This window comes from Haemorhous mexicanus, chromosome 6 (genome assembly GCF_027477595.1).
Source record: "Haemorhous mexicanus isolate bHaeMex1 chromosome 6, bHaeMex1.pri, whole genome shotgun sequence".
Taxonomy (NCBI): Eukaryota; Metazoa; Chordata; class Aves; order Passeriformes; family Fringillidae; genus Haemorhous; species Haemorhous mexicanus.
The window spans coordinates 45,726,357-45,753,699 of record NC_082346.1 but is presented as its reverse complement, the minus strand read 5'-3'; the positions used below and the strand labels follow the sequence as shown (position 1 = coordinate 45,753,699).

The 27,343-nt window shown below is 39.1% G+C and overlaps 1 protein-coding gene across 1 annotated transcript; it reads left to right on the top strand.

The window, feature by feature from the left end:
- Positions 1-541: 541 nt before the first annotated feature.
- GTF2A1 (general transcription factor IIA subunit 1) lies at positions 542-26,933 on the top strand. Its single transcript, XM_059850100.1, has 9 exons — positions 542-736; positions 7,815-7,916; positions 9,536-9,740; positions 12,026-12,090; positions 14,216-14,291; positions 16,091-16,224; positions 17,132-17,452; positions 19,298-19,387; positions 22,434-26,933. The coding sequence occupies exons 1-9, from the start codon at positions 707-709 to the stop codon at positions 22,539-22,541; spliced, it is 1,131 nt and encodes a 376-aa protein (XP_059706083.1). The 5' UTR covers positions 542-706; the 3' UTR covers positions 22,542-26,933.
- Positions 26,934-27,343: the final 410 nt, after the last annotated feature.

Genomic DNA, 27,343 nt, shown 5'->3' with positions numbered 1-27,343 from the left:
TGGCCATCAGGGTGAATTTCTTCACACAAAAGGTGATTAGACATTGGAATGGGCCGCCCAGAGACGCGGTGGAATCATCATCCGTGGAGGTGTTGAAGGAGGTGACACTTAGTGCCCTGGTCTAGCTGACACGGTGGTGCTCGATCATTGGGCGGACTCTACGGTCTCACAGATCTTTTCCAAACTAAACGGTTCCGTTCTCCCGTCCCGCGCGAGACCATGCAACGTACGGCCCCGGCCCCGCCCGCCACCTGCGGCGCGCGCCTCGTGACATCACCCGCCGGACGGAGACGGCGCTCCGGAGCGAGGCGAAGACACTTCCGCCTCGATAGGGCCCGGCCCAGTGGATGCTTCGCGCATCCACTTCCGCCTCGGTAGATGTCATGGCGGCGGGGGCGGGGCGCCCCACGTGACGCCTCCGGTCCCGGCGCGGTCTCGCGGCAGCTCTCGCGGTGCCTCGCGCCCCCCCGCCCGCGTCCCCCGCTCGCCGGCCGCTCGCGCAGCGCTCGACTCGCGCTATATAAAGGGGCGAGGCGGCAGCGCGGCGGCTGCAGCCCCGGGGCCGCGAGCGAGCCCGGCACAGGCCGCGGGGCTGCCCGTGAGCCGGGGCGGAACGCGCGGGCGCTGGGGGGACGCAGCCGGGCAGGTTTATTGTTTTAGGGGCGACTCCCCCCTGCGGTTGGGGGCGTCCCGGGGGGCTCGGGACATGGCGAGCTCGACTAACACAAACCCCGTGGTAAGGACCGGGTCGGGGGACGAGGGGGGCCCCGGGGGCAGCGCGGGCGGAGGTGGCCGGCGGGGCCCGCCGCCCCCTCCCCCGTACTCCCTTCCCTCCCGCCGCCCGCCTCGGGCGGTCCCGGCCCCCCGGCGGGCAGGGGCGGCGGGGGGCGCGGGGCAGCCTCGCCCCCGCGGCGGCAGCCAACTTGTGGCGCCCGGCGGCGGGGAGAGAGGCGGCGGGAGCGGAGCGGTGGGGGCGCGGGGCGGCGGCCCGGGGGCGGCCCCGCGGGGAGGCCGGGGGTCCGGCGGGGAAGGGAAGGAAGGGCCGTCGGGCGGGGGGCGCCGCCGCTGCCGGCGGGAGGCGCCCGGGGAAGGGGCGAGAGCTGGAGGAGCGCGGGCGCTAACGCCCGCCCCGAGACGAGGGGAAGGGGCGCCCGAGACAGCTTTCGGTTTTGCGGTGTCGGGGAAGCCCGCCTGGGCTCCGCTGGAGCCATTTTATGTTGCTTTGTAAGAAGGAGACGATGGTTGAAAAGCACTTATCCCACTCCGGCCGGATCGGCTAAGCCGAGTGAAAGCCCTCAACTCTGGCGAGCGAGGCAGTATTTATTTTAAAAAGAGAGAAGGAAGAAAAAAAAAAAAGAAAAAAAAAAGAAAAAAAATCCCCAAACCTTTTCCCCGTTCCCTTCTCGTGCTTTCTGCACCTTGGCGGGTGGCTCGCTGCTGCACTTGTACTCACAGAGGTTTGCAACAAGCAGTCACACAGACCTGCGCTGCCACCGAGCCCCCCCGGCCGCCGCTCCGCTCCCCGGCGCGCCCCCGGCCGCGACCCCCGCCCCGAAGCGCTGGAGGAGACAAACCCGGCGTCCCGGCGGCGGGCTCGGCCCCCTTGTTTGTGGCTCTCAGATCCATCATGGCTTCCCCCTGCCTTTCTGCCTCCCTGCTCCTTGTGTTCCTCCTCCCTGTGGCTGCCCTGTTTATATAGCGCTATTGCCGCTCTCTAATATAGACTCTGCTAGGATGGGAAGGTGCTTTCCAGCCCCACGTCACCGCCTCTCCATTTAAACACCACATCAGCCTTTAAATAGGGAGCGAGCCGCGGAGCGCGGGCTGGGAGGTGCATGCGTCCGCGGCGGAGGCTGGGAGACGGGCGGCTTGTCCCTCGGATCCCGACCGGCCTTGCCCACCGGTTTCTCTTCCCTCCGCGCCGCCCGTCCCCGTCGCCACCGGGCTGCGGAGCGATGGTGCTTTGCGGGTGCGAGGGTGTCTCCTAGCCCGTGTAAATGGGCTTTCTTTTGCTTCTACGCATTGCACAAAGACAGTTTTCATCTGCTCCTGCATTTGAATCTGTTCTACCCTTTACCTGTTTTTTTTTTTTTCTTCTAATTTTTTTAAAATTTATTTTTCTTGGTTGGCTTTGGGTTTTGCTGTGGGGTTTTTTTTTGTTTGTTTAGGGTTTGGGGTTTTTTGTCCTTGGCGTACAGCTCGCACACGTTCCTGTGCTCCTGTAAAGTCTTCAAAGTAGCTTTGCTGCTGCGTGGGGAAAGGAGTGTTTTAACGGTTCTTACCCAGTGTATCAAGGAGAGTTGTGGTATTTATTTTATGGCGCATTGCCAAGGTCTGACTACAGCTGTCTCCCCAAAAGTGAAGTTAATATTCAAGTTTTATTCGTGGGTCATGGGCTGCAGATGCTGCTCAATGATTTATGTGTGTTTCTGGTGCCTAAAGTGTACAAATATTTTATTGCATTCCAGGCAGAGCAGTGGTTTTGGAATTTTTGCTACTTAGTTTCATTACAGTATTTGGTATACTACAAAATATACAATAGAAAACGGAAAGTGTCCTAGTTTTCTTTTCCTAATCTGAAATGTTAGAGACATGCTAATGAGTTAGGTTAGGCAATTGCAAGGAAACGTCTTTGATTTGATATTTTTCAGCTTTTGGATCAGAAAACTTAAGGAAAGTAGTCAGCTGTTACACAGAGGGCAGTTACTCAGGAGGATGTATATTGAATGTGTGTGATTTGAATCTTAGTTGTCCTTCTGTTTATGAACGTATTGATTTGTGTATTTATTGAAAGAAAAATTTCATTTCTGTGTAGTAAATTAGAGGTTTTTCTTCTCTTTCTTGACTGAGGTAGTAATGAATTGCAAAAAAATACGTATGTTGAATAATCTGCAGAGGACTTTTAAATATTTTGACTCAACTATTTACTAAGACTTCTTTTCTTTCACTGTAATTCTTTACTGGAAGTTCTTTTGAAAGGTGTCAGTGTTTGGAGTAGTGGAAGCCAAGCTCAAAATGAGCCTGCTTCAGATAGGTATGCTTTAGGTTAATTTTCAGTTAAGTAGTAAAATCGCACAATATTGTCGAGTTGGGTCTCATTCAGTAGCAAGAAATATATTACTTACCCAAGCGTTGCCAAAGATGAATAGGAACATTTTGAAATGCTGCAGCCATGTGACTTTAGGAAGCTGGACTAGGAGCCTGATGTGTCAATGGCATCATGTCAGCATCTGATCAAATCTGAATTGCTAGAAATCTGTTCTCTGTAATAAAGGACAAATATTTGATGTTAACAGTTGTGTAGGATTTTATGTGTGATAAAGGTAATATATTTGTAAAAGTCCAAAACAACATAAAAAAAGCTCAAATCTTAATGCTTACAATGTAGATTATATATGTTACTTTTTTAATGCACATCTTAGATGTAATTGTGACTATAAGTAGTTACCTTTACAGTGTTCTCTGCTGGCTGCCTGTGGCTAGCTTACAGTGGTAACTGCACAGCTGAGAGAAGGATTAGCAATGTTTCAGAGAGAGCTGCAGAAGCATCTAGGAATGACCTGTTGTCAAATGTACAGAGCATGCTGTGGTCTGTCTCTCCATAAGGTCTTGGTTATTGGAAACCCAAATTGCTAAAATCCCAAGTGCTGTGATAATAATTACAGAGGATTGCAGGTTTTGTAGCCTTGAAGCGGAAGGAATGTAGGAAGTGTAAGCCCCCAAAGGCATGTGGCATTTCTTAAAATAGCTTGCTGGTTGCTCCTGGATTTGGAGTTGGTGTAGCAGTGTCACCATACTCAAGAGTTTTCTTTTCAAGATGCACAGAGAAAGTAAAATATAATCATTCCCTTATGTTCCTGGAGGGGGAAATAGTAAGATTCCAGATAATTTCTTATGTGTCTGTGGTTGTATCTAATAAATCAGGAATTTTAATTGTTGTCTTTAATCTGTATTAAGTGCTTGGAATAGTGTTTATTGAAGAGTGATTTGAGTATTTTGCTCTTAAAAGAGCTTGACATTTACAGCAATGTACTCTTTATGAGGGAGGCACTTAAATATAAACCAGATGAAAGCACAATTATTTTAATAGCAATCTTTAAAGTTTCCATTTGTTTGCATGGCTTTCTCTGGCTGAATGCAGAAACTTACTGGAAAGCACATCTACTATGCCATCTTTAGACTTATTCGGTAATTGTATTACCGTGTTTATTTTTTGAGTAAGCAGTGTATGCAAATAGTTTTGTCATTCAACTTCAGACTCTTAGATGGCTTATATAAACAGCTTCAGCATCATATAAATAATGCTTAATGCTAACACAGTTTATGTTGAAAACAGTACAGTGTGCTTTCTTTTGAAGTCTGGAACTTAAGACTGTTTTGTAATTTTACTGAATATGCCTCTTTTGACATAGGAAAAGAGCATTCTGTGATACTCTTCAGAATTCCACTGGGGATGTCTCTTGAAGGCATTACTGCCCCCAGTATGGGAGATGTTCCATCCACCTAGGATGTTCAGTAGGAGTGTACAAAAGAGAATTTCGACTGGACAGGGTATTTCTGAGTACTATGTAAAGGTGTATAGGTAAAATCAGATAGACACTGTTTCATTATAAGTGTGCAAATGTTTTGTTTTCTCTTTCCTTCTTCCTAATCACAGAGCCATGAGTGTATCATGTATATTACTGTGTGATTTTAACCAGTCTGAAAATTCTGACCCATTTTGAGATCCAGTGCACTGTGAGGCTCATGCAGAAGGACACGTGTATGTACAGACTGCTGGTGGGCTGGTTAACCCACACGGCACTCAGCTCACTCCAGCCATGCAGGACTTTCCTCTTTGGGGCACTTACCTGCGTGCTTGGGCTTTTGGAAGTAGTGCAGAAGGATCCTGTGTCAGCAAGAGCAGAGTGAACATCTGTGCTCTTAGCCTGCCTTTCTAAGGTCTTGCTAAGCTAGTGCTGGACACTAGAAACCAATAACTGCTTGAATTTGTTTTTTGTCTTACCTACCTAGGGAAAAAAGGAAGTTCCCAAACAGAATGTTGGGCTGCGGAGTCAGTTTGTTGTATCTGAATGTTGGTATCTTTCTTCCAGGGCTTTATAGACTCAGAAGGCTTTGTGAACAAACCTTACAAAAATACCTGACTGTGGAGATAGGAGGAAGTAGCTACTGGTGGAAATTACTAGGGCCTGTTTGTGTAAAATCTGTTTTATTAGAAAAGTAGACCTAATAGGTAATTTAGGGAGAAGAGGATTAAAGGAGAAAATGAACCCTCCATCCTGCAGAAATTTTGATTGTAATTTTAGGCATACAGGTATTTCTCTTGACTTAAATAAAGTAACTTACATGCTTGAGGTTAAGCATGTTTATTTGCAGAATGTATTTTTGGCATTAAGGAACAGATGCTTTTAATGTAATAAGGAACTGTGTATGGAATAGGTTAAGTAGTATTTCCACGCTGCTTGAATCGTATATGCTTAATGCAATATGTTTAATTATAGGAATAATAGGACTTAATATTGTTAAGTAGAATATCTTTTTGCATGTTATGAATTAAGTGGAAAAATAATCCTGTTAATGGTGCTTGGTATTTCTGAGTTATTACACAGATTTAAAATACTAGCACTCAAGAGAAGTCTGGCTTTGAAAGTCTGTTTCAATGTTTATAAACTCAGTTAATGCAGTATTTCAAACGTGGATCAGAGAGCATGCACTATGGTGTGTTTTGGTTTTTTTTGAAGAAGTTAAGTTGTGGACATAAGTGCTGTAAATGTAGTTGTCAAGGATGGCAAACTTCCTCTGTTACTTGAAGACAGAAATTTTTAGTGGGTTTTTTTTTTTTTTCTGAATGACCGGTAATAAAAGGATGAATGATAACATCTCAGCTACTTGATTTGCAACATGTTTTAAAGCTAAAATGCCATAAATAACATAGAGTGGTATGTTGGATTTTGTTGAGATTTTTTTGGTTTATTTTTATACTTTTTTTTCTTTTTTGGGAGGAAGGGGCTGGGGCAAGGGTTGTAAAAAAATAACTTGACTATGCCTCAGTGCAGAGCTTTTTTAAGCAGTAAGGGTGTAATGCACTAAGCAGCCATGAAACTGCTTATTTCTAGGTTCCAGATATGGTCTTTTATTCCCTTGTAATCTTTATGCATTTTCTTAAGTTTTATTTTCCTTTTCCCCCATCTACATCTAAAAGTAAAGATATTCAGCTTTTTTTTTTGTGCTTACTGGCCACTCAGATTTTCCCTGGATTAGTAAATCAAGGGCTACTTGTCTACCTATATTATTCCATAATTTAGGCATAACAATTCCATAACATGTGAAATACAATTTTTAGCATGTCTGCAACAAATTCAACACTTCTGGAATACATTAAGAAAATGTCTGTGTGTAAAATAAATGCTTCAGTGTGTTAGTTAAGTAAATTTGTGTAGTTCTTGCACCTCCGGACTATCTGCTTATGTTTGGTGCAGATTTCCTGTGTGTGCATTGGAGGCACAGCCTTCCTGGAGTACCAAACCCGCTGCACCGGTACAGGATGGTTATTTTCCATATGTATAACATATCTGATGTGTGTGGCATCAGTCAGGATTTATTGCTTAAGGGAGCTGGGCAGTGGGGCTGAGGAGAATGACAGTTTAGAGAAAGTTGTGGCTACTTTCTCATAGTTTAAAATTGGTGTACTCGCAGCCCAAGGAGCAACCTTGGGCAGTGAAGTATATGTGGTTCACAGCCTGCAAGATTATCAACCATAATTTACAGCTTGTAGTGGTGCCTTACAGTTAGATAGCACATATATTAAGCCTAGCCAAAATCCCATTGAGGTTCATACATACAAACAGAGGTCTGAGCTGTGCTATTTAAAAGGTACAGGATGTGCATAGTACAGTTCTCATGTGGTTTTACGAATTAAATGTTGTGCTTTAATTTATAATGTTAAATGTTTACATTCTCTATTTTAAATCGTACCTTCATTTTAAAATTCACAAAATGGTTGATGTTGGAAGGGACCTCTAGAGGACTTCTTGCAGCCTCCTTGCACGAGCAGGGCCAGCTAGAGCCCAGGATGATGTCCAGATGGCCTTTGAGTGTCTGCAGGAATGGAGGCTCCCGAACCTCTTTTGGCAACCTAAAGTGAACTGACAATTTACTTTTTTGATAGTTTGGGTGTGAAAGCAGTGTAATAATAACATATTTTTAGTATTTCCCCATGAAAAATTCAAAATGTAAAAGCATAAGTAGTGATTGAAAACAGAAGTCTGTCTAACCTAGTATCCTGTCTTAAGGAGTTTGTGAAAACAAGTGTGCAAGGAAGAACAGGATGTTCACATGAATCCATCCAGTTTTTTGAGCCTTCAATGTTTTTCAGCTCAAGATCATTCTGAGCCATACTTGGTGCAAGTACTAACAAGTTTCTTTTCCTGTCTTTAATATACTTTCAAACTTGAATGTTCTTTAATGCATTTTGCACACATCTCAGCATTTTTGCATCTTTAGGATCTACATTTTCAAGCAGAAAAGAAATTAACTGAATGGAAAACAATCTCCTTGTCTCTGTTTTAAATTATTCTCTTCATGGCTTGATAACTCTTGTGCTGTAGTTATGTCACAGAATATTGTGAGCAGTCCCTTCCTGTTTCACCTTTTGAGCTGCTCTTCCTGATTTTTACCTTCCTGGATATTTCAGTCACTTGGAAACAAGTGATGTATTCTGAAATGCAGTTTTTTGGGGTGGGAATCTTATTTAATATTAAAATGACAGATTTTTTTCAAAACAGTGCTGACTAGTTATTGTTTTTTTTTTAAAGCCTAAATTGTACAGGTCTGTAATTGAAGATGTCATTAATGATGTCAGAGAAGTTTTTCTGGATGAAGGAGTGGATGAGCAAGTTCTCATGGAACTCAAAACAGTAAGTTGAAATTAAATGTTTTTTTTAATAGACCAATGCAGCAATTAGTTTCCAAATCTGGCTACTGTTGATTACAGTAGAAGTACTAATTTTTAGTTAATTAAAGACTGTAATCTGCATATCTGTATCACCATATCATTTGAATTGCACTGTTGTATAGGTAGGTCTGCTCACCTTGGTATTTTCCCTAATCTGACAGTAGTCATCTGAATGCAGTGTTACTTTGATCCCCAAAACACTGCATCTTTAAAAAAGGAAAAATATGTTTATTTTAGAGAAACATAGTTCTTAGTGTTTCTCTGCAGGAAAAATAAAATGCCTGCCCTGCTTGATGTTTTTGTCAGAAGGGTTGCATTGTTAGATACATTGTCAGATTTTTGCATGTATGGTTTGTAGTTTCAAAAGTATTGTCATTTGGGGGGTTGGTACATAATAAATCACACTTGCCTGAAGTTCTGATTCAGAATTGTTTTATGTGCAGTGGGTTTGAATCAAAGGTCCATAATAAAGGTAGGATGTTAACCTGAGCTCTAGTGTGTCTCCTATAGCTTCCTTCAAATTTTTCAGGAGTAAAAAACACCCTTCATAGGGGAAGGGAAAAAGCAGGGGGAAAAAAGGGCAAAACAAAACAGCAAAAAGAAAGGAAACTGGGAAAGTAGATGACTTTTTATATAATCTTCTTCAGTGAGCATTGTATCCCACATTCACAATAATTTTGAAGTATTAAAAAATGGATGGAGTGGGAAAAAAATTTTGAATTTGACTAGACAGAAACAGATGAAGACTTTCCCCATGAGACCATGACCTGGCTTGGTGGAAACACAGTGAGAGCTGTTAAAAAAGTGCTATGGTATTTGTGTCACATATGTGTTCTGCAAATGATGTCAGAAAAAATTAATGAGGAAAGAGACAGGAAGGAAAATGAAGTATTGAAGAGGAGCCCTAAGCAGATTTTGAAATCATGAGTCCTGAGTGCCTGTAGTCTTCTAGGCTCTGATGTATTACAGAATACTCGTGTTGCTCTTCTTAAAGGAGCTGCTTTTTTGCATCTCTCTGTCCTTTGGAGACATGTCAGCTGACATAAAGAACTGTAGGGCTGGAGAAGGTGAATTTGATATTGTGGTAGAAACTGTATAAATGATTGTAGAGAGGCATTATCTTAGGTATACTGGTAGCTTCTGTTGTAGGAGGCAGTAGTCTTTAAGAAACTTTTATTGAGGAGTTCCAAGAAGAAATGGCTCAAGGAAAGCTGTAATAAAGAATTATTTTTGTGATAGAAGAGGTAAGAAAGAAGGAATATAGAGAAATGGAACAGTTTAAGTCTTACTTAAAATTACCAGTTTATCTCAGTTCATGCTCCTATTAGGGTTGTTGTGAATCTTCCACACTTGGAAGAAAGAAAGAATGTTAAAGTTTAATCTTGGACTGACAAGGGATATTTAATTCCTTTTCTTAACTCTGTGGAGTTATCTTTTTGTCTGTATCTTCCTGAAGCCCTTTTGGGCTTTTTGCACAAAATAAACAGTGAAACTGAGTTTTGGAGTACTGTCATTATATTGTTACAAATCCTGAAGAGTAAAAGTTATACACAGATATTTTTGTTTCCTTTTCCAAACTAGCTGTGGGAGAACAAGCTGATGCAGTCTAAGGCTGTAGATGGCTTCCATTCAGAAGAGCAGCAGCTTTTATTGCAGGTGCAACAACAGCAACAGCAGCAGCAGCAACAGCAGCATCATCACCACCACCATCACACACCTCAGCCTCAGCAGACTGTACAGCAGCAGTCTCAGCCACAGCAGGTCCTTATTCCAGCATCTCAGCAAGGTCAGACTTAATCTCTAAACACTCTGGCAAAACACTCTGAAGTTAGTCCAACTCCTCTGCATATTCTCTCTGGTGGTCAACTTTCTGTCTTTCTACTTGGCCTCTCTTCAATGGGTCAAGAAAGCTGGGGGAAAAGTGTTTTGGTATTTGTTTTAAGTCATATTCTTTAGAAGATTTTGAAAAAGCTGGATTTTTCTCTTGGTCATCTGTAACATAACATGCTTTGAGAATGCACAATTTTAAAAATTTCATTGGCAGCTCTGAGTTCAAGCCAATAGAAACAGTTGACAGTTTAGTCATGAGGTGGTAATGTCATTAGGAGCAAATTATTTCAAAAAATCATTATTGGTTAGCATAACTCAATGATAGGACACATAAAATACTTGTATAATAGTCTGAGTATATGTAGATTTTTTTTTTTGGTCTTAAAAGATTGCACATTGTGTAGATGTGGATGTGCAAGGTATACCTTAGCTAGGCATAACAGTATTGTTTCTTGTAATAACTGTCTTGTGTGTTCATTAATGAAAAATTTTTTCAGCAGTTATAATTTCAGTTGAAAATTGAGATAAATATTGAATTTTACTGCATACATGCTGAGTAAACATACCTGCCACCCATGAAAGGCTTGATTGAGTTTTCAGTGTATTCAATTGGTGACATAAAATACTTGTCTGTGGTAGTCACAGACTTCAGTCTTCGTGTCAGATTTCACGGATCAGAAAACCTATGTTGTCATAGGCACGAAAGATAGATATGAGTTGATATCCCTCACTGTCTCCCCCCAAAACCAGCCAAAACCCCACCACCATGTATTCAACGCAGTATAGAACTAATGTGATCAGTTTTTCCATGATGTCATTTTGGTTGGTTTTTTTGTGGTTGGCTTGGGGCACTTTTTTGACTGGGAGGGAAAGATGCGTGTTGGTTGCTTGTTTTCTTCGTATAGTAATTTTTATTTTTGCTAGACATAAATGAGTTTTGTGCGTTGGGATAAAATTATTTTGAGATGAAAGCCTCTCAATAAACACGGCGGCTGCAGAGGCTCGGGCCTCCGCGGGGGCGGCCGCTCACCGCGCCCTCTGGCGGCCGCTTGGCGGAGCAGCCGCGACTCCGCTGGCCCGCGTTCCCTGCACTGGAACATGGAGGTGTTCCTGTGCTCCCGCGGTAGGCCAGGTCCTGCCCCTGGTAACACACGTCAGGCTGATTTATTGTTGCCCAGTGCTGCGGCTTACAACTAAATGACAGCACGGAGACTAAATTAAATTAGGATATCAAAGCACTTCCATCACAGAGATGCAGTTTTCTGAATTACTTCCCTGTTCCATGGCGGAGATGGTATAGTAGCTGTTCACATGACCTGGTGCAGTCCCAGGGAGGGATCAGGATGATCGACATGGTGATTCCTGCTGTCCTTTCTGTGCTCCTGGCACAAGTTCATGAGATTCCCTTAATCTTTTGCCCTCCTTCATTTCCCTGAAAATTGGAGATGCCCTCAGATCTCTGTACAGGTTTTGAGGCTTCCTGCCCTAGAATCTTTCCCAGAAACTCTTATTCCTAATATTCTTAAGTGTCATTTGTTTAAAGGATTGGATGGAGGATAGTTTGTCAGTGATAAATTAATTGAAATTGCTCTGGCACTTTGAAGTTTACTGTCACTGATAATAGCAGTGGCAACCTGCTTGTTCCAAACGCTTGGCCATATGCACTTCCAGGTGATCAACAGGTTGTTTTTATAGTTTAGCTAGCCTTTCCTTTAGTGCACCAAAACTGCTTTGTTGTGTGGGAGAGGTGGTTTATCACATTTCATCTGCTTCTGCTGCAGTAGAAAGACAGTGAAGATCATCAGCTTGAAGCTATGCTGTCTGTGCATAGCTCAGGCTAACTGCAGCATCCTGTTACTCTTCATCTGGGTGTAATTCTTGCTTAAGTCTGTTTCAAGAGTTACCTTTTTGTTTTTGAAGAATTCTGCTATTGGGCATCATAAATTTTATCAACATCTCACTAATACCTTTCATTTCAGAAATACATTTTCAGTCTTGCTTTACCTAGATACAGAATAGGTAACCAAAGCCCTTGAAATAAGATCTGTAAAGGCAGTTGTATCAGCTGCTGTTGAATATTGTCTTGAAAGTAAAACTTACTAAGACCAGAGACTGCTTAGTGTTTGGTTTTGTGATGAAGCTCGGCTGACATTTGGGTGATAATCTTTGAGTTGCTCTGGCTTGGATGTTTTTTGGGCAGATTGTGTATTTTTCGTTAAATGCTGTTTTTTTCATTTCTAGCACCTCAGCAGCAGGTTATTGTGCCAGATTCCAAGCTGATACCACATATGAATGCATCAGGCATGGTAAGAGAGGAAGTTTATACAGGCTTACACTGTCATTATGTAAATTGTTTTGATTAAACAGTAAACAGAAATTTCTATTAGTCATCACATGTTTAAAAGTAATTTAGGACACTCAGGTAAACCCGTCTGCCACCTTTCTGAGTTTTGCTGCTGCACTTACAGTCTAGGAACAGTGATATATAACTTCTGCTAACAAATCTAGGACTTACTTTGGCCCTCTGCTTAAATATATTTACCAAAACTTTTTTAAAATCAGAAATTGGAATACTGCTGGTATGAATCTCCATGATGATATTCTCATATACCAAAACCACCATTAACTGATGCAGGCATAATGTATTTGCTAGATGCAGAAAAAAGCATTAAATACACTGAAACTTCAGTTTATGTTGAATGAGAGAGGATTTAGCATTTCACGTAGGTCTTTGCTGGTCACATTAATTCCATTCACTAATTATGTAGCAGCATATAGAATTGACTCTGGTCATGTACAGTTTCCTTGCACTCTGTATCTCTAGAGGTTAATATTGCCTATCTTATCTTGCTTTAAAGGCCCTGGCTTATTTTAAAGAGAAATAAGTTGTTTGCAAAGCTTTGAAACAACCCCTAATATAAGTTTAATTATGTGTATTATGACCAGAATTAATTACATTCTTACCACTTCTATGTTAAAAGCCTGTGAAGCAAAGTTTCATGATGCAATAAGCTGGAACAGCCTTCTCTTACTTTTCTGTTACCTGCTGATCATGCTACAGAAAATAGCGTGAACTTTGTTACTTGAACGGCATGATTTACCTACAAGCCGAGAGCACATAAACATTCACCTTTTTTTATGTTTGACAACCATTTCAATGGGATTTGTAACTTTACAAATCCAACAGTTAAATGTGTTTTTGTCCTATCTCAGTTATCTCAGGGTATAGAAAAAAATGAGTATGCCCAGCTTTTTAACCCTACCCCTGTCAAAATGTTGGTGCTTTGTCTACCACAGAGAACTACTGTTCAGCAAAGAGTTACAATCAGTTTGGAAATACTGTTTATTAGAAACATTTGAGTTGCTATGAAAGAGTGGATCTTACAGACTTTTGAGTATTTTGGAAGGCGGAGAGTAATGAGAGTTCATTCATCTGTGTTTGTCTGGGCTGTGAGGATGCATAAAGCATATTTTAGTTTTATGTGGTGATCTCTAATCTTGGGAGATATAGCTAATATATCGACTAAACAGTATGGGGAGATCCTGTTTCTTCTAAACGGGAGGTATGCACTCTACTCAGTAATGAAGTTTAAATCCTTTCAGTAACAAAGAATAATTTGCCATGGTTCCTTTATGGTAGGGGAAGGTAAGCTTTTCCATGGCAGCTGAGGTTGGACTCTTGAAATGGAGAGGCCTCTAGAGAAGTCCATCATCCTCTGCAAGTTAAGGACTTAATACAGATTTTTGTGTTCGGAGCTCCCATAATTGTGTTGAAGTTCTGTTTCCTTGCAGGTTCAAATCATTACTCATTGATAGTTCCACTTTATCTTTGAACCAGCTGTCTTGAGAGACAAAATCAGTCATTCTGTGAACAGTCAGTACACAGTATGTGTAGGTTCACTCAGAGGAGCTGTGTGATGTGGGACTTGACGTGCAAATCACTTACAGAATGAAGAAGAGTGCAAACCTGATTACTATGCCTTGTGAAAACAAGGCAGGCAAACATAATCATTGCTTCAGTCAGTACCTTATGTTGCTTCAGATTTGTAGGCCCATAGCCTTAGCTGCTTTGAAAAAGTGTAACTGAAGTTGCCACATGAGCAAGGATGTATTCTGGTGTTTTAGTAGATCAGCAGAGAAGGCAGAGGTTTATCTGCTGAACTTGCAGATAAAGCAAGAAACCAAGTTGCATTAGGGTGTGATATTTAGTGATTTTTGCTTTGGTCTTCTTACTATTAGAGAAGGAAAATAAAATAATTTTTTAATGTAATATAATGTATGGTTGAAATGTCTGCATTTTAATAGCTGCAGGAGCTTGTGTGCAAACACTGTAAATGGCAATAAAAAGTTAGGTATGTTCAGGCAGCATGTTGTGAGATGAAACACTGTCAATATTACGTTTGTGGTTAAAACGCTTTTCCTGTATTTCAGAGTGCTGCAGCCACTGCAGCTACGTTGGCTCTCCCCGCTGGTGTTACTCCAGTTCAGCAGATACTTACAAATTCAGGTAACTCTCTTAATATTGAGAACAAGCTATAGTTCTAAGGGGGTTTAAGAGGGAAGCATTCTGTGCCTCACTTCTTATTTACTGCTGAAAAGCAGGATGTGGGAATCCACCCTAACAAGGGTAGTGCAGTCTCTTTACTTGCTTGATTCTTGCACTTTGTGCTCACTGACTTTCTTAGGAATCTTGTGGTTGTGCCCTAATGGTGTTGTAGCTTAGAATCTGTCTAAGTTTTCCTCACTTAGAGAAGTTCTAGATGTACAGGGATTGGTGTTGCTGTCTTTCCCCTTTGTGTATTTCTGAGCTTTGTGGTGTATAATCCAAGCTCAGGCACTGAGCTTCTATGAAGTAGGATCACTACTTCTGTGACTTCAGAAGAGTAGTGTCCTAAGGTTTTTCATGCCTGCTAAGCATGCAGAGTGGAATTTCTAACTTTGCTAGCAATGCTAGCTTTATTTCATATTTATAGTTTCTAAGTACTGTTATGCCAAGCATTTAGAATATAATTAAATGTTACTTTAATGAACAGTATATCTTGACATTTCATGTACTTTCATATTATGTTGATTTTATTAACCTGATTATAGCTCTGTACTGCACAGGAAGTAAAGAAAAGCCTAGGAAAACTCATTTTCTAGATCTAGTTGCTGCTTTTCCTGGAGTAATTCACCTGTGCTCACCAGGATCACCTGGGACTTAATCCTCCTGTTTTAAGCACTATAATGTTTAATAGTATATACTTGAAGTAAAATTTAAATGTGCAGCTGTTCTAAAAATCAAAATCTTTCCTGTTTTAAGGAAGTGCATCTATATTTGTTATGGCACAGAATAATCTGCAGCCTACATTTGTTACTTTTGTAGTAATAATTCAGTTTTGAACATTTATAGTAATTTCTTAGGCTAGGGCTGGGATAGTCCCTTCTTTAGGTACATTTAACTGTTTCAGTAATTAGGGCATTGCATTTTGCTGTGAAGGAAGAACAGGAGATCCATCTGAGGGAAATGTATGAAGTTCAGGATTATCTAATTTAATTCCTTCTCTCTTCTTACGCCACCTTTCTGATAAGAAATATGAAAAACTAATGTTGGAGTGTATGTTAGCTCTGCCTTTTCAGAATTTCAGGCTATTGGCAAATGTGTGTTTGCATCTTGGATGTATTTCGTTAAGTGATGAAAGTTATAAAATGGTGAAAAGGAAATCAAGTACAGGCATTGTGGGAACAGAAAGGACAGGTGCACAATAAATGTAAGGATGGAATTTTTTTTTCCAAAAAACACCTGCAAATAATACTGTAAAGAAAGTTATGGACAGAGGAGTTTCTTGCAACGTGACAATCAGAAGGGAAGAATTCTGAGGAAAGGTCATCATTTCACTGGACCCTGGAAATACCATGGTGTTTGCAGTGGATAGAATTTTTATCTTGTGAATATCTGTACTTCTTTTTTGGTTTACAATAATTTGTCTTTACAGCTGTAAAATCTATCTTTTAAAACAGGTATGCTCATAAATGGGAGCTATTATTTGAAATACTGTGCTGTGTTAAAGGATTAGTCTGTTTCCTGCAAAAGTAAATTTATTTTTGGATTGTGTACCTCATGATCATATTTAGATGGTAGACAGCCGTGTTCTTGTTTCTGGCACAGCTGCAATTGCATACTGTCTTTATACTGATGAAAGTGAATCATTTTAGTATTTCTCTCTTTTAATTGCCATTGGTATTCTTCCAGGAAACGAGCTTTTAAACTAATATAATAAAAGTGAACTTGTACATTTGATTAATTTGATACTTATTTTACTACAGGCCAGATCCTCCAAGTAGTTAGAACTGCAAATGGAGCTCAGTATATTATTCAACCACAGCAGCCAGTGGTTCTACAGCAGCAGGTTATACCCCAAATGCAGCCTGGTGGAGTACAAGCACCTGTTATTCAGCAGGTAAAGGGGTTTTTTTTTTGAATAGGTACACTTGGAAGAAAAAATCATTATAGTAATTACTAAAGGGGCTTGCATTTTTGTGAACAGGTTGAACTAGAACACAAACTCAGAAACAGTATAATTTTAAAAAGATAAAGTTGTGTCAAGTGTGGTGGGGTTTTTTTTTTGTTATTTTTTGTGGGGCTTTTTTTTTTAAATAAACAATCTTGAAATGTTATTTTCAGTGTCACTTTTATTCTTGCCAGGTATTGATAGGCTGCAGTTTAAAATTTCTTTTGTGCATCTCCTGCTGAGTTCTATTGTGGATGTAATCCTTTATTTTCCTTTATTGTTCTAAATTAATTGAAATGATTCTGAGTCACCTAACACGCAGAACAAAATACCTAAAACTGTCACTCCTTGGTTATTTCAGTAGTGAATACAATGTTTTAGAAAGATTGTTGTTCATTGACAAGGTCAGCTCTGTGTCCAGACTGTGTTAGCATTGAATTTTAGTAACATTGTCATAGTGTCACAGTTGTAGAGTTCAAGAAGGACTAACAATTTGTGAAGAGTTTAATTTTTTTTATAAAGAAAATTTTTAAAAATAATCTTTTGCTTGGATTAAAACATTCCAGTGCTGTGTTTGGAGCTCGGGTATGGTGGCAGTGCTTATGTTTTAGAATGGACAGACTTTTAAATTTTTTTCTTACATTTAGCAATGCAAAATGCAGAAAATTTAACAGCAAGTAGTGCAAGAAGGTATGGGATTAAAATTGAAATTATTTACCTGATATAGGTGGAATATTTGTAACTGTTCTGTAATTAGTTCAAGTCAGATTGATATGCTTTAGTTGTTTCCTTTGAGCCTGTGATGTGATGGTCTGTCACGTTAGCAGCCTCAGTACTTACAGTGATATTCCATCAGGTTTTGGCTCCTCTCCCTGGAGGGCTTTCCCAGCAGACAGGAGTGATTATTCAGCCTCAGCAGATCCTGTTTACAGGAAATAAAACTCAAGTTATACCTACAACAGTGGCTGCCCCTACACCAGCTCAAGCACAGATTCCTGCAGCTGGTCAGCAGCAGCCACAGCAGCAACAGGCACAACCACAAGCACCACTTGTTCTCCAAGTTGATGGAACAGGGGACACATCGTCTGAAGAAGAGGATGATGAGGAAGAAGAGTATGATGATGATGAAGAGGAAGAGAAAGAAAAAGATGGGGGTGAAGATGGCCAAGTTGAAGAGGTAAACTTAATATTATGGTTGTGTTTCAATTTTTTTTGTTGATATTTTAAAGAAAGCTGTCTATATCAAATCAAACAATTACTTCAGTAATTTTGAGTCTATAACTGTTACCCTTATTGAAGTTGGGGAAATGGTGTGTATTAGCAAAGCACTGCAGGCTGGGGAGGCTGTGGGGGAGATAGCAAAAATTAGCTGTGACCAACACCATTTAAATACTTCAATAGGAATATTTTTGATGTTATGGGGAGTTCAGTCATGAAGTCATATAACCTTCATGAGCAAACAGAAATGGTCAACTCTGCTTGGCACCAAGCGTGTACAAAAGCAGGGTGCTAAGACAGACAAAAAGGAGAGCAGCATTTGATTCAATGATGGGACCAAGAGATGTGGTCTGCCTGTATCTCATTGGCTATTCCATTGCTTATTGTTACACAGGAACAAGCTTGAGAACTCAAATTTGAGTATAAAGCATCTTCTAGAAACACATCTTACTTTGATTTAATAAAATAAGGAGACAGGAACAGGCATACTATTCTTAATAGTATGTGCCTAATTTTGTCTTTGAGTTGGCTTGGTTTTTGGACTTTAGCCAGTGGTTCTTCCTGAGTTTTGGTGTGTTGCACCAAAAAGCCTTACAAGAATAAGAAGAAATTGTATAAAATGGGTAGAGGGTGAGGAAATACTACTAACTTAAAAGTACTGATACTTAGTCTCAGGCAGGAAGATTGGTATTCCCTAAATCCATCCCTAAGATGCACTTTGAACTCCCATATTGCTTCCAAACTTCTCTACAGCCTTTCCAATTATTTTAGTTTCCTTTTAAAATGCAACTATGAACAGTTAATTCATAGTGTGTATCACCCATACAAGATATGCAGGTAAAACTTGTAAATAATCAGATTTTCTCTAGTACATTTACGGTGGGGTCTTAACACTATTTTTCTGTTACAAATTACAGGTTGGGTTCACATCAATTTTCCATTATATGGAAAAGCACTGATGTCAGTTTCAATGTTTTAATAGTTGCCTTATTTAGTATAAGTTGTCATTCTTAAATATTAAGCATTCCTTGACCTTAATGCTAACATTCTGGAGAGAATTTTTTATATAACAAGATTTCATTATCAGCATGTCAGAAATCTATTTTTTGCTTCCTTTGCCTCTCACCAGATACTTTAAGTGGCTCACTTCCTTACAGATTTTGAACTCAGTTAAACATAGCATTACTTTGAATGGAATTAGGACCTCTAGTACACCTTCTTCTCTCATTAGCATCTCCTCCATTTAGCTTATTTATTTGGAAGTATATTTGTTGTCCTGTGTTTATTAGTGGTTGTTTTAGCTGTTGAAGTGTTTATTATGCACATAAGATTGTGTATGCTGAGGTTTGTTTTCAATTTTTGTACATCAAATGTGAATAAGACATGGAGTTTTTATTTTTATGGTTACATCACTCCTTATGTGCCCTTAAAAATACAACTCCGTGGCTTATTCACATTTGATGTCACCTTTCCACTGCTTAGATGCTTTACAAAAATGAAAATCTCCATACTTTTGCATGAACATTTGCAGTGAAGGAGCAAGAATGGAATAGTTGTGATAAAAGGCTGCAGTGCTTACAGTCTGGCCTGGACATTGAAGTTCCAGACTAAAATTCATAAGGGTATCTTCTCAGGAGGGAGGGTAGGAGGCATCAGTGCTCTGTTGGAAAGTCTAATACTGCATTTTGGGTCCTGCATTTTTCATCCTGCAGTTCATAGACAACGCTGTAGCCTCATGCTAATAATTGAAGTAACAGCTCTAATCTTGCCAGCCATCACAGCTTTTTGCATGTGTTTCTTTCAGGAACCTCTGAACAGTGAAGATGATGTGAGTGATGAGGAAGGACAAGAACTCTTTGATACAGAAAATGTTGTTGTGTGCCAGTATGATAAGGTAAATCTCTACAGAAAACAATCCAAGAGTTTTACTTTCTTTGTTCTTACTATCAAATTATAATTTTTAAGTAGTATCTTTATATATCTGTATGTACTTAATAGTTACACAGACCATTGAATGGAAATGTAAGAATTACCTGTTGTTTTTAAAACAGGTTTGTGTACCATGTTTGTACTAAACTTGGTAATAGGTAAAGCTAAGAAAAATTTGGCTGCATTTTATTTTTCTTCGTGGTGTCTTTTTATGCCCTTTATTAAAACAGCAGTCTTCTGGCACTAGGAGAGGTGAACTGTTGCTAAGTTTGTACATTTATTTTGGCTATACACAGGAAAAGTAGTCCTCAGGATTTAGAATTGTGGAAAACTGTTCCTTGATCACTAAAAGTATCTTTTCTCGATGATAGGATTGTTACTAGAGGAGAATGCTCTTCCTGTGCTATGCATTGTGCTATTTCAACTGGCTGTGTGGAATGCTTGTGTTGCTTTAAATTCTCCTGAACTGTCTTGCAAGAATTTAGTCATTAAAGGGGATCAGATTTTCCCTGGATTGATTCATCTGTGCTGGAAACTTTTTAAATGTGTCTAGACGAAATCAGAATCTTTTGGCTGAGGTAGTACACAGATTATTTGATGTGGATTTTTTTCCTTTTTTTTTTCTCCTGTACTTGATTAATTGGGCTACAACAAATAGGGATCCTTTTTAAAGCAGGGTAAAAAAACTGTCAGCTCCTGTGCTGCAAAGAATGACTGGGTTAGCAGGTCTTCAGTTATGCCCAGACTCTGCTTAGACTTGGCATCAGATTCAACACAGAATTTAAGACCTACATCCCAGCCATCTGTCTCCTCTAGACTGTAATCCTAAACAGTTTTGAGGCAATTTGTAAGGAATAGTGAGGGACCTCAGAACAGCAGGTAGAAAAGCTTATTGGGAGCTGCTGAAACCAAGCAACAGGAACTACTCTGAAATCCTCACCCTCTTAAAAGTTAGGAATGGGAACTTGGTAGGGAGCAGTGTCTGTTGTTAGCTTCCAGTGCCACATACTCTGAAAGGACTTAATCTCTTTTCAAGAAATCATTATTCAGTTTGCCTCTAAAATACATAGGATCAGCTTAGATCTGAGCAGTTCCCTCCTGCCCAGTGTCCTGCATCACCTGATGGTGGGTGCTTCTGGAACTATGAGACAAGAACAGACAGATAGCAATGCTCATGTAGAGCTTTTTACCATCCTTCTGTGAGCTGTCTCTTGAGGAAGAGAAAATGCCTTCTTCTCAAATGGCCAACAGAGGATTTTTTTCCTCTACTTGTTAGAAATCAGTTTGATTATTTTTGAATCCTTGAAAATTTTGCCTTGCGACAAGAAATTTTAGAAATATATTGTGTGATGTGTTTAGGGTCACCTCATTTTTAAACCCATTAGTTTCATATGATACTTCCTAGTTCTAAAGAGTCTTTTCTTTTTTGCTTTCTTGGTGCTATTTATGATACTGCAGATGATTGTAACCCTCCTCAGTCATGTCTTTGAAATCACAGCTGCACTTCGTTATTTGTACCTAATTCAAATATTTAATTGCTGTTCAAATATGTGATTGTGCTTACTTTCATTCTGCAGATCTTTTTGATCTTTCTGTATCTTACTTGTAAGGGTAGATAAGGTTTAGGGAGGAGCACAGGTAACGCTTCAATTTTTTTGCTGGTCCAGCAATGTTCTGCATTAGTTTGTGTATGTTTTTGGCCCCATTGGACACAGAGCTGATATTCTCATGAGAGAATCTTAGAACATTGGAATCTTATTCCTGACTTGCAATTGTTACTTCAAACCCACCGCTTTTATTGTCTGTGTAAATTGAAATTGATTTTTTTCCCATTGTTACTATCTTCATATGCCTTGAATGCCACCATTGTTTTCTTACACAATGAGTTAGGGCAGTAACATCATTCTGCAGCTCTTCAGTAACTAGTTTTTTTGTATCATCAGTACTTTTTGTCATTTTTCAGATCCTTAGTAAGCTCTTAAACTGTGTGGACTCCAACCAGCACAAACCTTAGCTGGAATGATCTCATTTTGTTGTAGAAAATGTGATCTTACCTGTGTTTTCTCATCTTTATTCAGTTATTCATCTGAGGACCTTCTAACCTCATGGCAGCTCAAATGCTTCTGATGAGGGATTTTTGTCGAGTGCCATTCAGTAGGGCAAGTAGTGTATATAAGCCAGACCTTTTTTGTTCATTTACTTGCTGACTAACTTTTGCCACTGACTGTCTCTTTCTCAGCTCAAAGTGAGAACAGATCAAGCAGTACTAGAAATAATGAGTAGAGTGATATGGTCATAGCTGTTTGGTGCCACATTACTGTTTGTACAGCACTAATGGTAGATGATGAGACTTCCTATGCTTGATAGAAATTGAAAAATTGCAGCAGGGTTTCCTGTTTTTATGATTTACGTAAAATTTTAAGTTCTTCTAGACCATCTTTGGTCTAGGATTACACCTTTGTTCCATCTGCAAAAGTTCATGATGACCTTTCCTTTTGAACAGCATTTCAGCTTTCTGAAAAGTCTTTGCTTTCTTTGAGTATCTGGTCATCTGGTGGTCTTTTGGTCTTTCAAATGCAGGTTTTGATAGATGGCAAATATTTGTCTGCTCTGTGCTTACAGCATATGGTGGGGGGAGTTGTTGTTGGTTTTTTTTTGTTTGTTTGTTTGGTTGGTTTTTTTTTTTTATTTGCCAAAGTTTACTCCTCTGCCTTTAGGCTGAATTTTGTTCTGTTTTCTTTAGTTTTAAATTAAACATATAGGCTGGACATCAGGAGGAATGTCTTCACAGAATGGGTTGTTTAAACATTGAAATGGGTTGCCCAGGGAGGTAGAGTCATTGTCCCTGGAGGAGTTTAAGGAAAGGCTGGATGTTTCACTCAGTATTTTTAATAATTTAGTAATGTATGTCTAATAGTTATTTTTATTTTTCTTGCCCTTATAATTTACTTCTGCATTATTAGCTATTTCTGATGCAGAGTAATAGGTTAATGTTTTTGCCTTGTTTCTAGATTCACAGAAGTAAAAACAAATGGAAATTTCATCTCAAAGATGGCATCATGAATCTTAATGGAAGAGATTATGTATTTTCCAAAGCCATTGGGGACGCAGAATGGTGAAGTTTTAAAAGACAAAACAAAAGAACTCCCTGTAAAAGGAATAAAAACAAAAGCAGAAAAGGTTGAGACTTGGATATATACTCCAATCAAAATGTGTATCTGCACATCAGAAATAAACAAAAGTATTGGAACAAAGGTAAAATGTGGCAACAAAGACACTACTTCAGATGAGCAAGCCATGGACTGTAGCAGCTATAGCATTGTCTGGGAGCTGGTTTTGTGTGTTAGGAATACCTTAATTATCAATTCTACATACAGGTACCTACAGCTGGTATTTAGCATGTAAGGCTTTGTCCCCCCTGCCCTTGATTTAAGATTTTAAAATACTTCTTCCACTGATTGAAGGAACTATTCCCTTTGATAGATTATTAATCTGAAAATGCTTATTGTGTGTACAAATCTTTGCTTTGAACACTTCCTTTTGGTAGTGAGGATGGTCAGAATCTTACTTAAACCGCGTGCAAGCTTTGTACAGAAGGGTAAGAATTAAGGTATTAAATTTTAAATAACTTGTATAAGGAAAATATTTTTAATTCTGATATGCTCATTAATTATTATATCTATTTGTTGTTTTCAATGCCATTCCCCATAAACAGGTTGTTGTTCCTAGCAGTTACAAAATGGTAAAATGATTTGTTTCAAAATTATTTTAATTTCATGTGATAGGTTTTATCTAGGGCTGCAGTTTTCAAATTTGCAGCCCCTCATCCCCTACAAAAGTCAGATTGCTTAATTTGTTAATTATATTCTTGCTGTTTTGTGGTGGTTCAGCATCACTGAATCGAAACAAATAAGTTTCCCTTGATTTTTTAACAAAAACATTTTTAAAAGGGTTTGGAGACCTTTTGAACCCAATATCTAGGTAATGCCATAATAAATGCATTCCTTTACCTGCTTACTATGTTTGTAGTCCAGACACCCACAAATAATTCAACAGACCACAGGAATGACTAAATTTTTAATACAGAAAATCATATAAAAATTCTAACATCCTGGCTGCAACTCGTAATCAAAGATCTGCTTTACTAAAAAGTATAGCCAGAAATGACCTGCAGCAGTTAATCTCTCTAAAGTTTCCAGATGGCGTATAATTTCATGAAGAGCTGCACAGCTTTTAAGAACACAAATTTTTTAGAGTATCTTTAGACTGTCTTGGTAAGAGCAAATCAAGCAGTCAGATGCACTAAACCTTGTGTAGTCACTTTTTCACTTGCCTTTTTTATTGTTTGTTTGTTTGGGGTTTTTTTGTGTTCAATTTGTGAAAAGCAACAAAGTTATTCCCCCCTCCTTCCCTTTCTCATCTCAGAAGTTGAAGAACTTTCTCCTGCATAGGGCCATGCTTGCAAAGCCTGCTTTTGGAAATGCAGTTACTTCTGAACGAGGAGAGGGAATGGGCATTATACTTCAGAAACTGTTGAGGAAGGAATGTTCATGTGGCTCACCATTTCAAAAAAATTTTGCATTTTGTTGGGTGCTTGAAAAGATGATGAAAAAAGGACACAACAAAGATAATTTTTACTGAATTAGGTAAGACCATGAGAAGCAGACATGATTTCTGACTTTATTTTTTGCTTGAGAATGAGGTATCGTAAACATTTTTCAACAAAGTCACAAGTGTGTTTCAGCAGTATGTAACTACTGCTTTAATTTTCATTCTCTGATTCATTTGCCTCCAAGTGCATTTGTAGTCTCAGCAGTATGTAGAAAAATCACAACAAATTGTAAAGAAGGTTTTATTGCTGTGATTTTGTACACCTGCTCTCTCCTTGATAATGACTGAACCTGCCTGTGGGCTATGTCTAGAGCCATATGGTTGTTAGAAAGCCGTCTACATTCATAAGGTTTATGAAAAATTAATTGATGGTTCCTCTAATTGATTCTTCAGTAATGGAATCATCATTTAGACTGCATTTTTACCTGGGGGCTTTCAAGGTATCTCAAACTGCTGATTGGTGTTTGCTTTCTTCTGAACAACGCAGATATTTTATTTTTTTACCACTGTTGACACGTCTATGTACAACTGCAAGGAAATCAATAATATACCAACTAATTCCTTCCCTCACCTTTTTCCATGTCCGTTACCAATAAGTCTTAAGTAGTGGACTTCAGAAAAATTCCCATAATGCTGCACAACCAAACCAATAAAAGGAAAAACATCCCTTTAGCTATAGATTCCTTTTTATACTATTGGAACCCAGTTTACTTATATTACACTTTGTTTTCATACAACTTAGTGATATTTCTCACCCACATACATATACTAGAAGCTACATAGCCTCTCTATTTTAAAGGGTAGCTGAACTTTAAAGGTAATTAAGCTTAGTCTGTTCTGAAGGATGTTAGAAGCTTTCTGAACTTGCACAGCCTCTTGCAAGCTATTGTATGGTATGCTTTTCAGATAGGTTTTGTCTTCAGATACAAATATCTGTGAAGTTTTGGGAAAGCCAGTCAAACCGTGCACATACCAAACTGTGCTCTTATTGCTACATCAAGTGTTCCTTTTTTTAAGTCAAAAAGCATGTTTTAATTTCATTTTATTGTAGCAGCTTGCTGTAAGAATGTAGTTTGCTTTATTTTATTATTATACTTGAATTTTTAATCATGGTTTTAACTATATAACTGAACAGACCATTTCATTAGGTTCAAAAGAAACCATTCCTTTCAGAGGGCAAGGGATTCCCATGTTCATAAGTGATTTTTCCCCCTTAGAAATAGCGCTTTTTTTTTCCAATTTAAATAGTTCAGTATTATGGAAACAATTAATGGTTTCAAGAGGGCTTATGTTAAAATTTGCACAGATAATGGAGCACCTTTTTTATGATGGAAAAAAAATGGGGAAGATAACTTCAGAATTATAACCATGATGGCTGATGGAAACTTGTAGAGCAACTGGGCAAAATTGAGTCTTGTGCCTTTTCAGTTTGCAGAATACCTGTTTTGCCAGTATGACAATGATTCCTGAGAGAGTAAATTTCCTGCAGTGCTTCAATCAGAAAAGCAACTTTTTTGCGCTAATTCTGTTAGGTTTTAGTGTGTGCAATCATTTAAAACCATCTAAGTGGAAAACAAAATTAAGTGTTTTCTTTTAAGGAGATAATAGAGAATTTAGTCACATAAGGAACTTTATTGGACTATTTAAATAAAATATGTTTTTATTCCCCCTCAGTTGCTGGTTAGCAACAAGATTTCTTTGAGATTTCATACTCCTTGTTCCTGCCTTGTACTCACAACTTGCTTTAAAACATCATTCAGTTTCCTCAACACTATTTATAAAGTGATAGTTGTGGTCCAAGTTTATTTCCAGGATTGATATGTGATTCTGAAGCACATTTTCTAGAAGAGAGCAAAAAACATGTTGTGTCATGTAACTGATTTTTTTAAATAAATATTTTCTTATCTTTTTGCTGCACAACTAGGAGTGTTAAAGTAAACTTCATTGAGTCTGTGAAAATAATTTCACCTTTTGACAGTAAGTAGTAATTACGTTACCAGATAACACTACCAGAGTAAAATTTCTTAATTTCAGTGAAGGAGTTAAGAGACCTTGTTAACTAAAGTTCATATTGATTTAATCTCTTCAATTTGTAAAAGCTCCTTTAAAAACAATAAAGCCCCCCAGAATTTCCCCCAAAGCAAAAGCTTCCTAATAGAATGCAATAAGATGTCCAGGAAATGAACAGTAGTTTTAGGGCAACGCACACTGGATTGATACTGGGCTGCCTTACACAGCACCGTGGGATTTACTGTGTGCCATCCCACACCACCCATGCACCCCATCTGATATTAGAGTTCTTCTCAGACTTTGAGATTAGTGACTATACAAGATGAAGAAACTTGCATATTGTTCTGTATTGGTGTCTGGCATTTAAAGTCTCGTTTTCCCATTGCTGTGATTGGTTGGGAAATGTGTAAAAACCAGTACATTGGTTTCCATGTCGTCTACTTTTTTCAGGCAGTTCATGCAGTGTGTTTTTTAATTATTATTTGGTGGATTAGATGTTGTGGAACAAAAGGAGCTTTTTGAAACAGGAAAAACTACCTTGGGTTAGCTATATGTACAGTCATCCAATGAGACATGTTCCAGAGTGCATAGGGTACCAATAGATTATGGAGTGGGGGACTATCCTTTTTTGCTGTTCTGAGCTACTATTGTCAACTGCTGTTGTACATATACTGTTATGTGTAAGGGGGTAAATATATTTATTATGTTTGTAAAATTCATTCTGTACAATTGCAGATCAAGGTTGCTCCTCTGTGATATACAGGATATTATGTTTCAAAGGCCATGCTTGGAATACGATTAGAGAACTTAGTATTTTGATGTACTAAGACCTATTTTAAGTTTAATATTTTGCCTTTGCAAAAACTTTAATTAAAGATGTTATTTAAAAATGTTTGCCACTTCATTTACTATCTTGCATGTGCATTTTTTTTATAAAGGAGGCTTATTACTAATCCATAATAATGTCGAAGATTTTGCATTGATTTTTATCACATGGAGGTAATTTCACTCGTTCAGTTTGCTGTGCAGACTTTCTGTTTAATACCATCACAATGTTTTAAAAAAGTTTACAGCTTAATCGTGAGGCCAGACTTGCGTATTTGTTTAAGGGTTTCTCCCTGTGGTACCCTAAGGCTTAGGTGTTGAGATGAGATTGGTTGAACAACTTCATATTAAGGCCAGTGGTATCCTGAGGTGCATTGGAACAGTGGCCTGTGGGTTGAGGGAGGTGATCCTCCCCCTCTGCTCAGCCCTGGTGAGGCCACATCTGGAGTGCCATGTCCAGTTGTGGGCTCCCCAG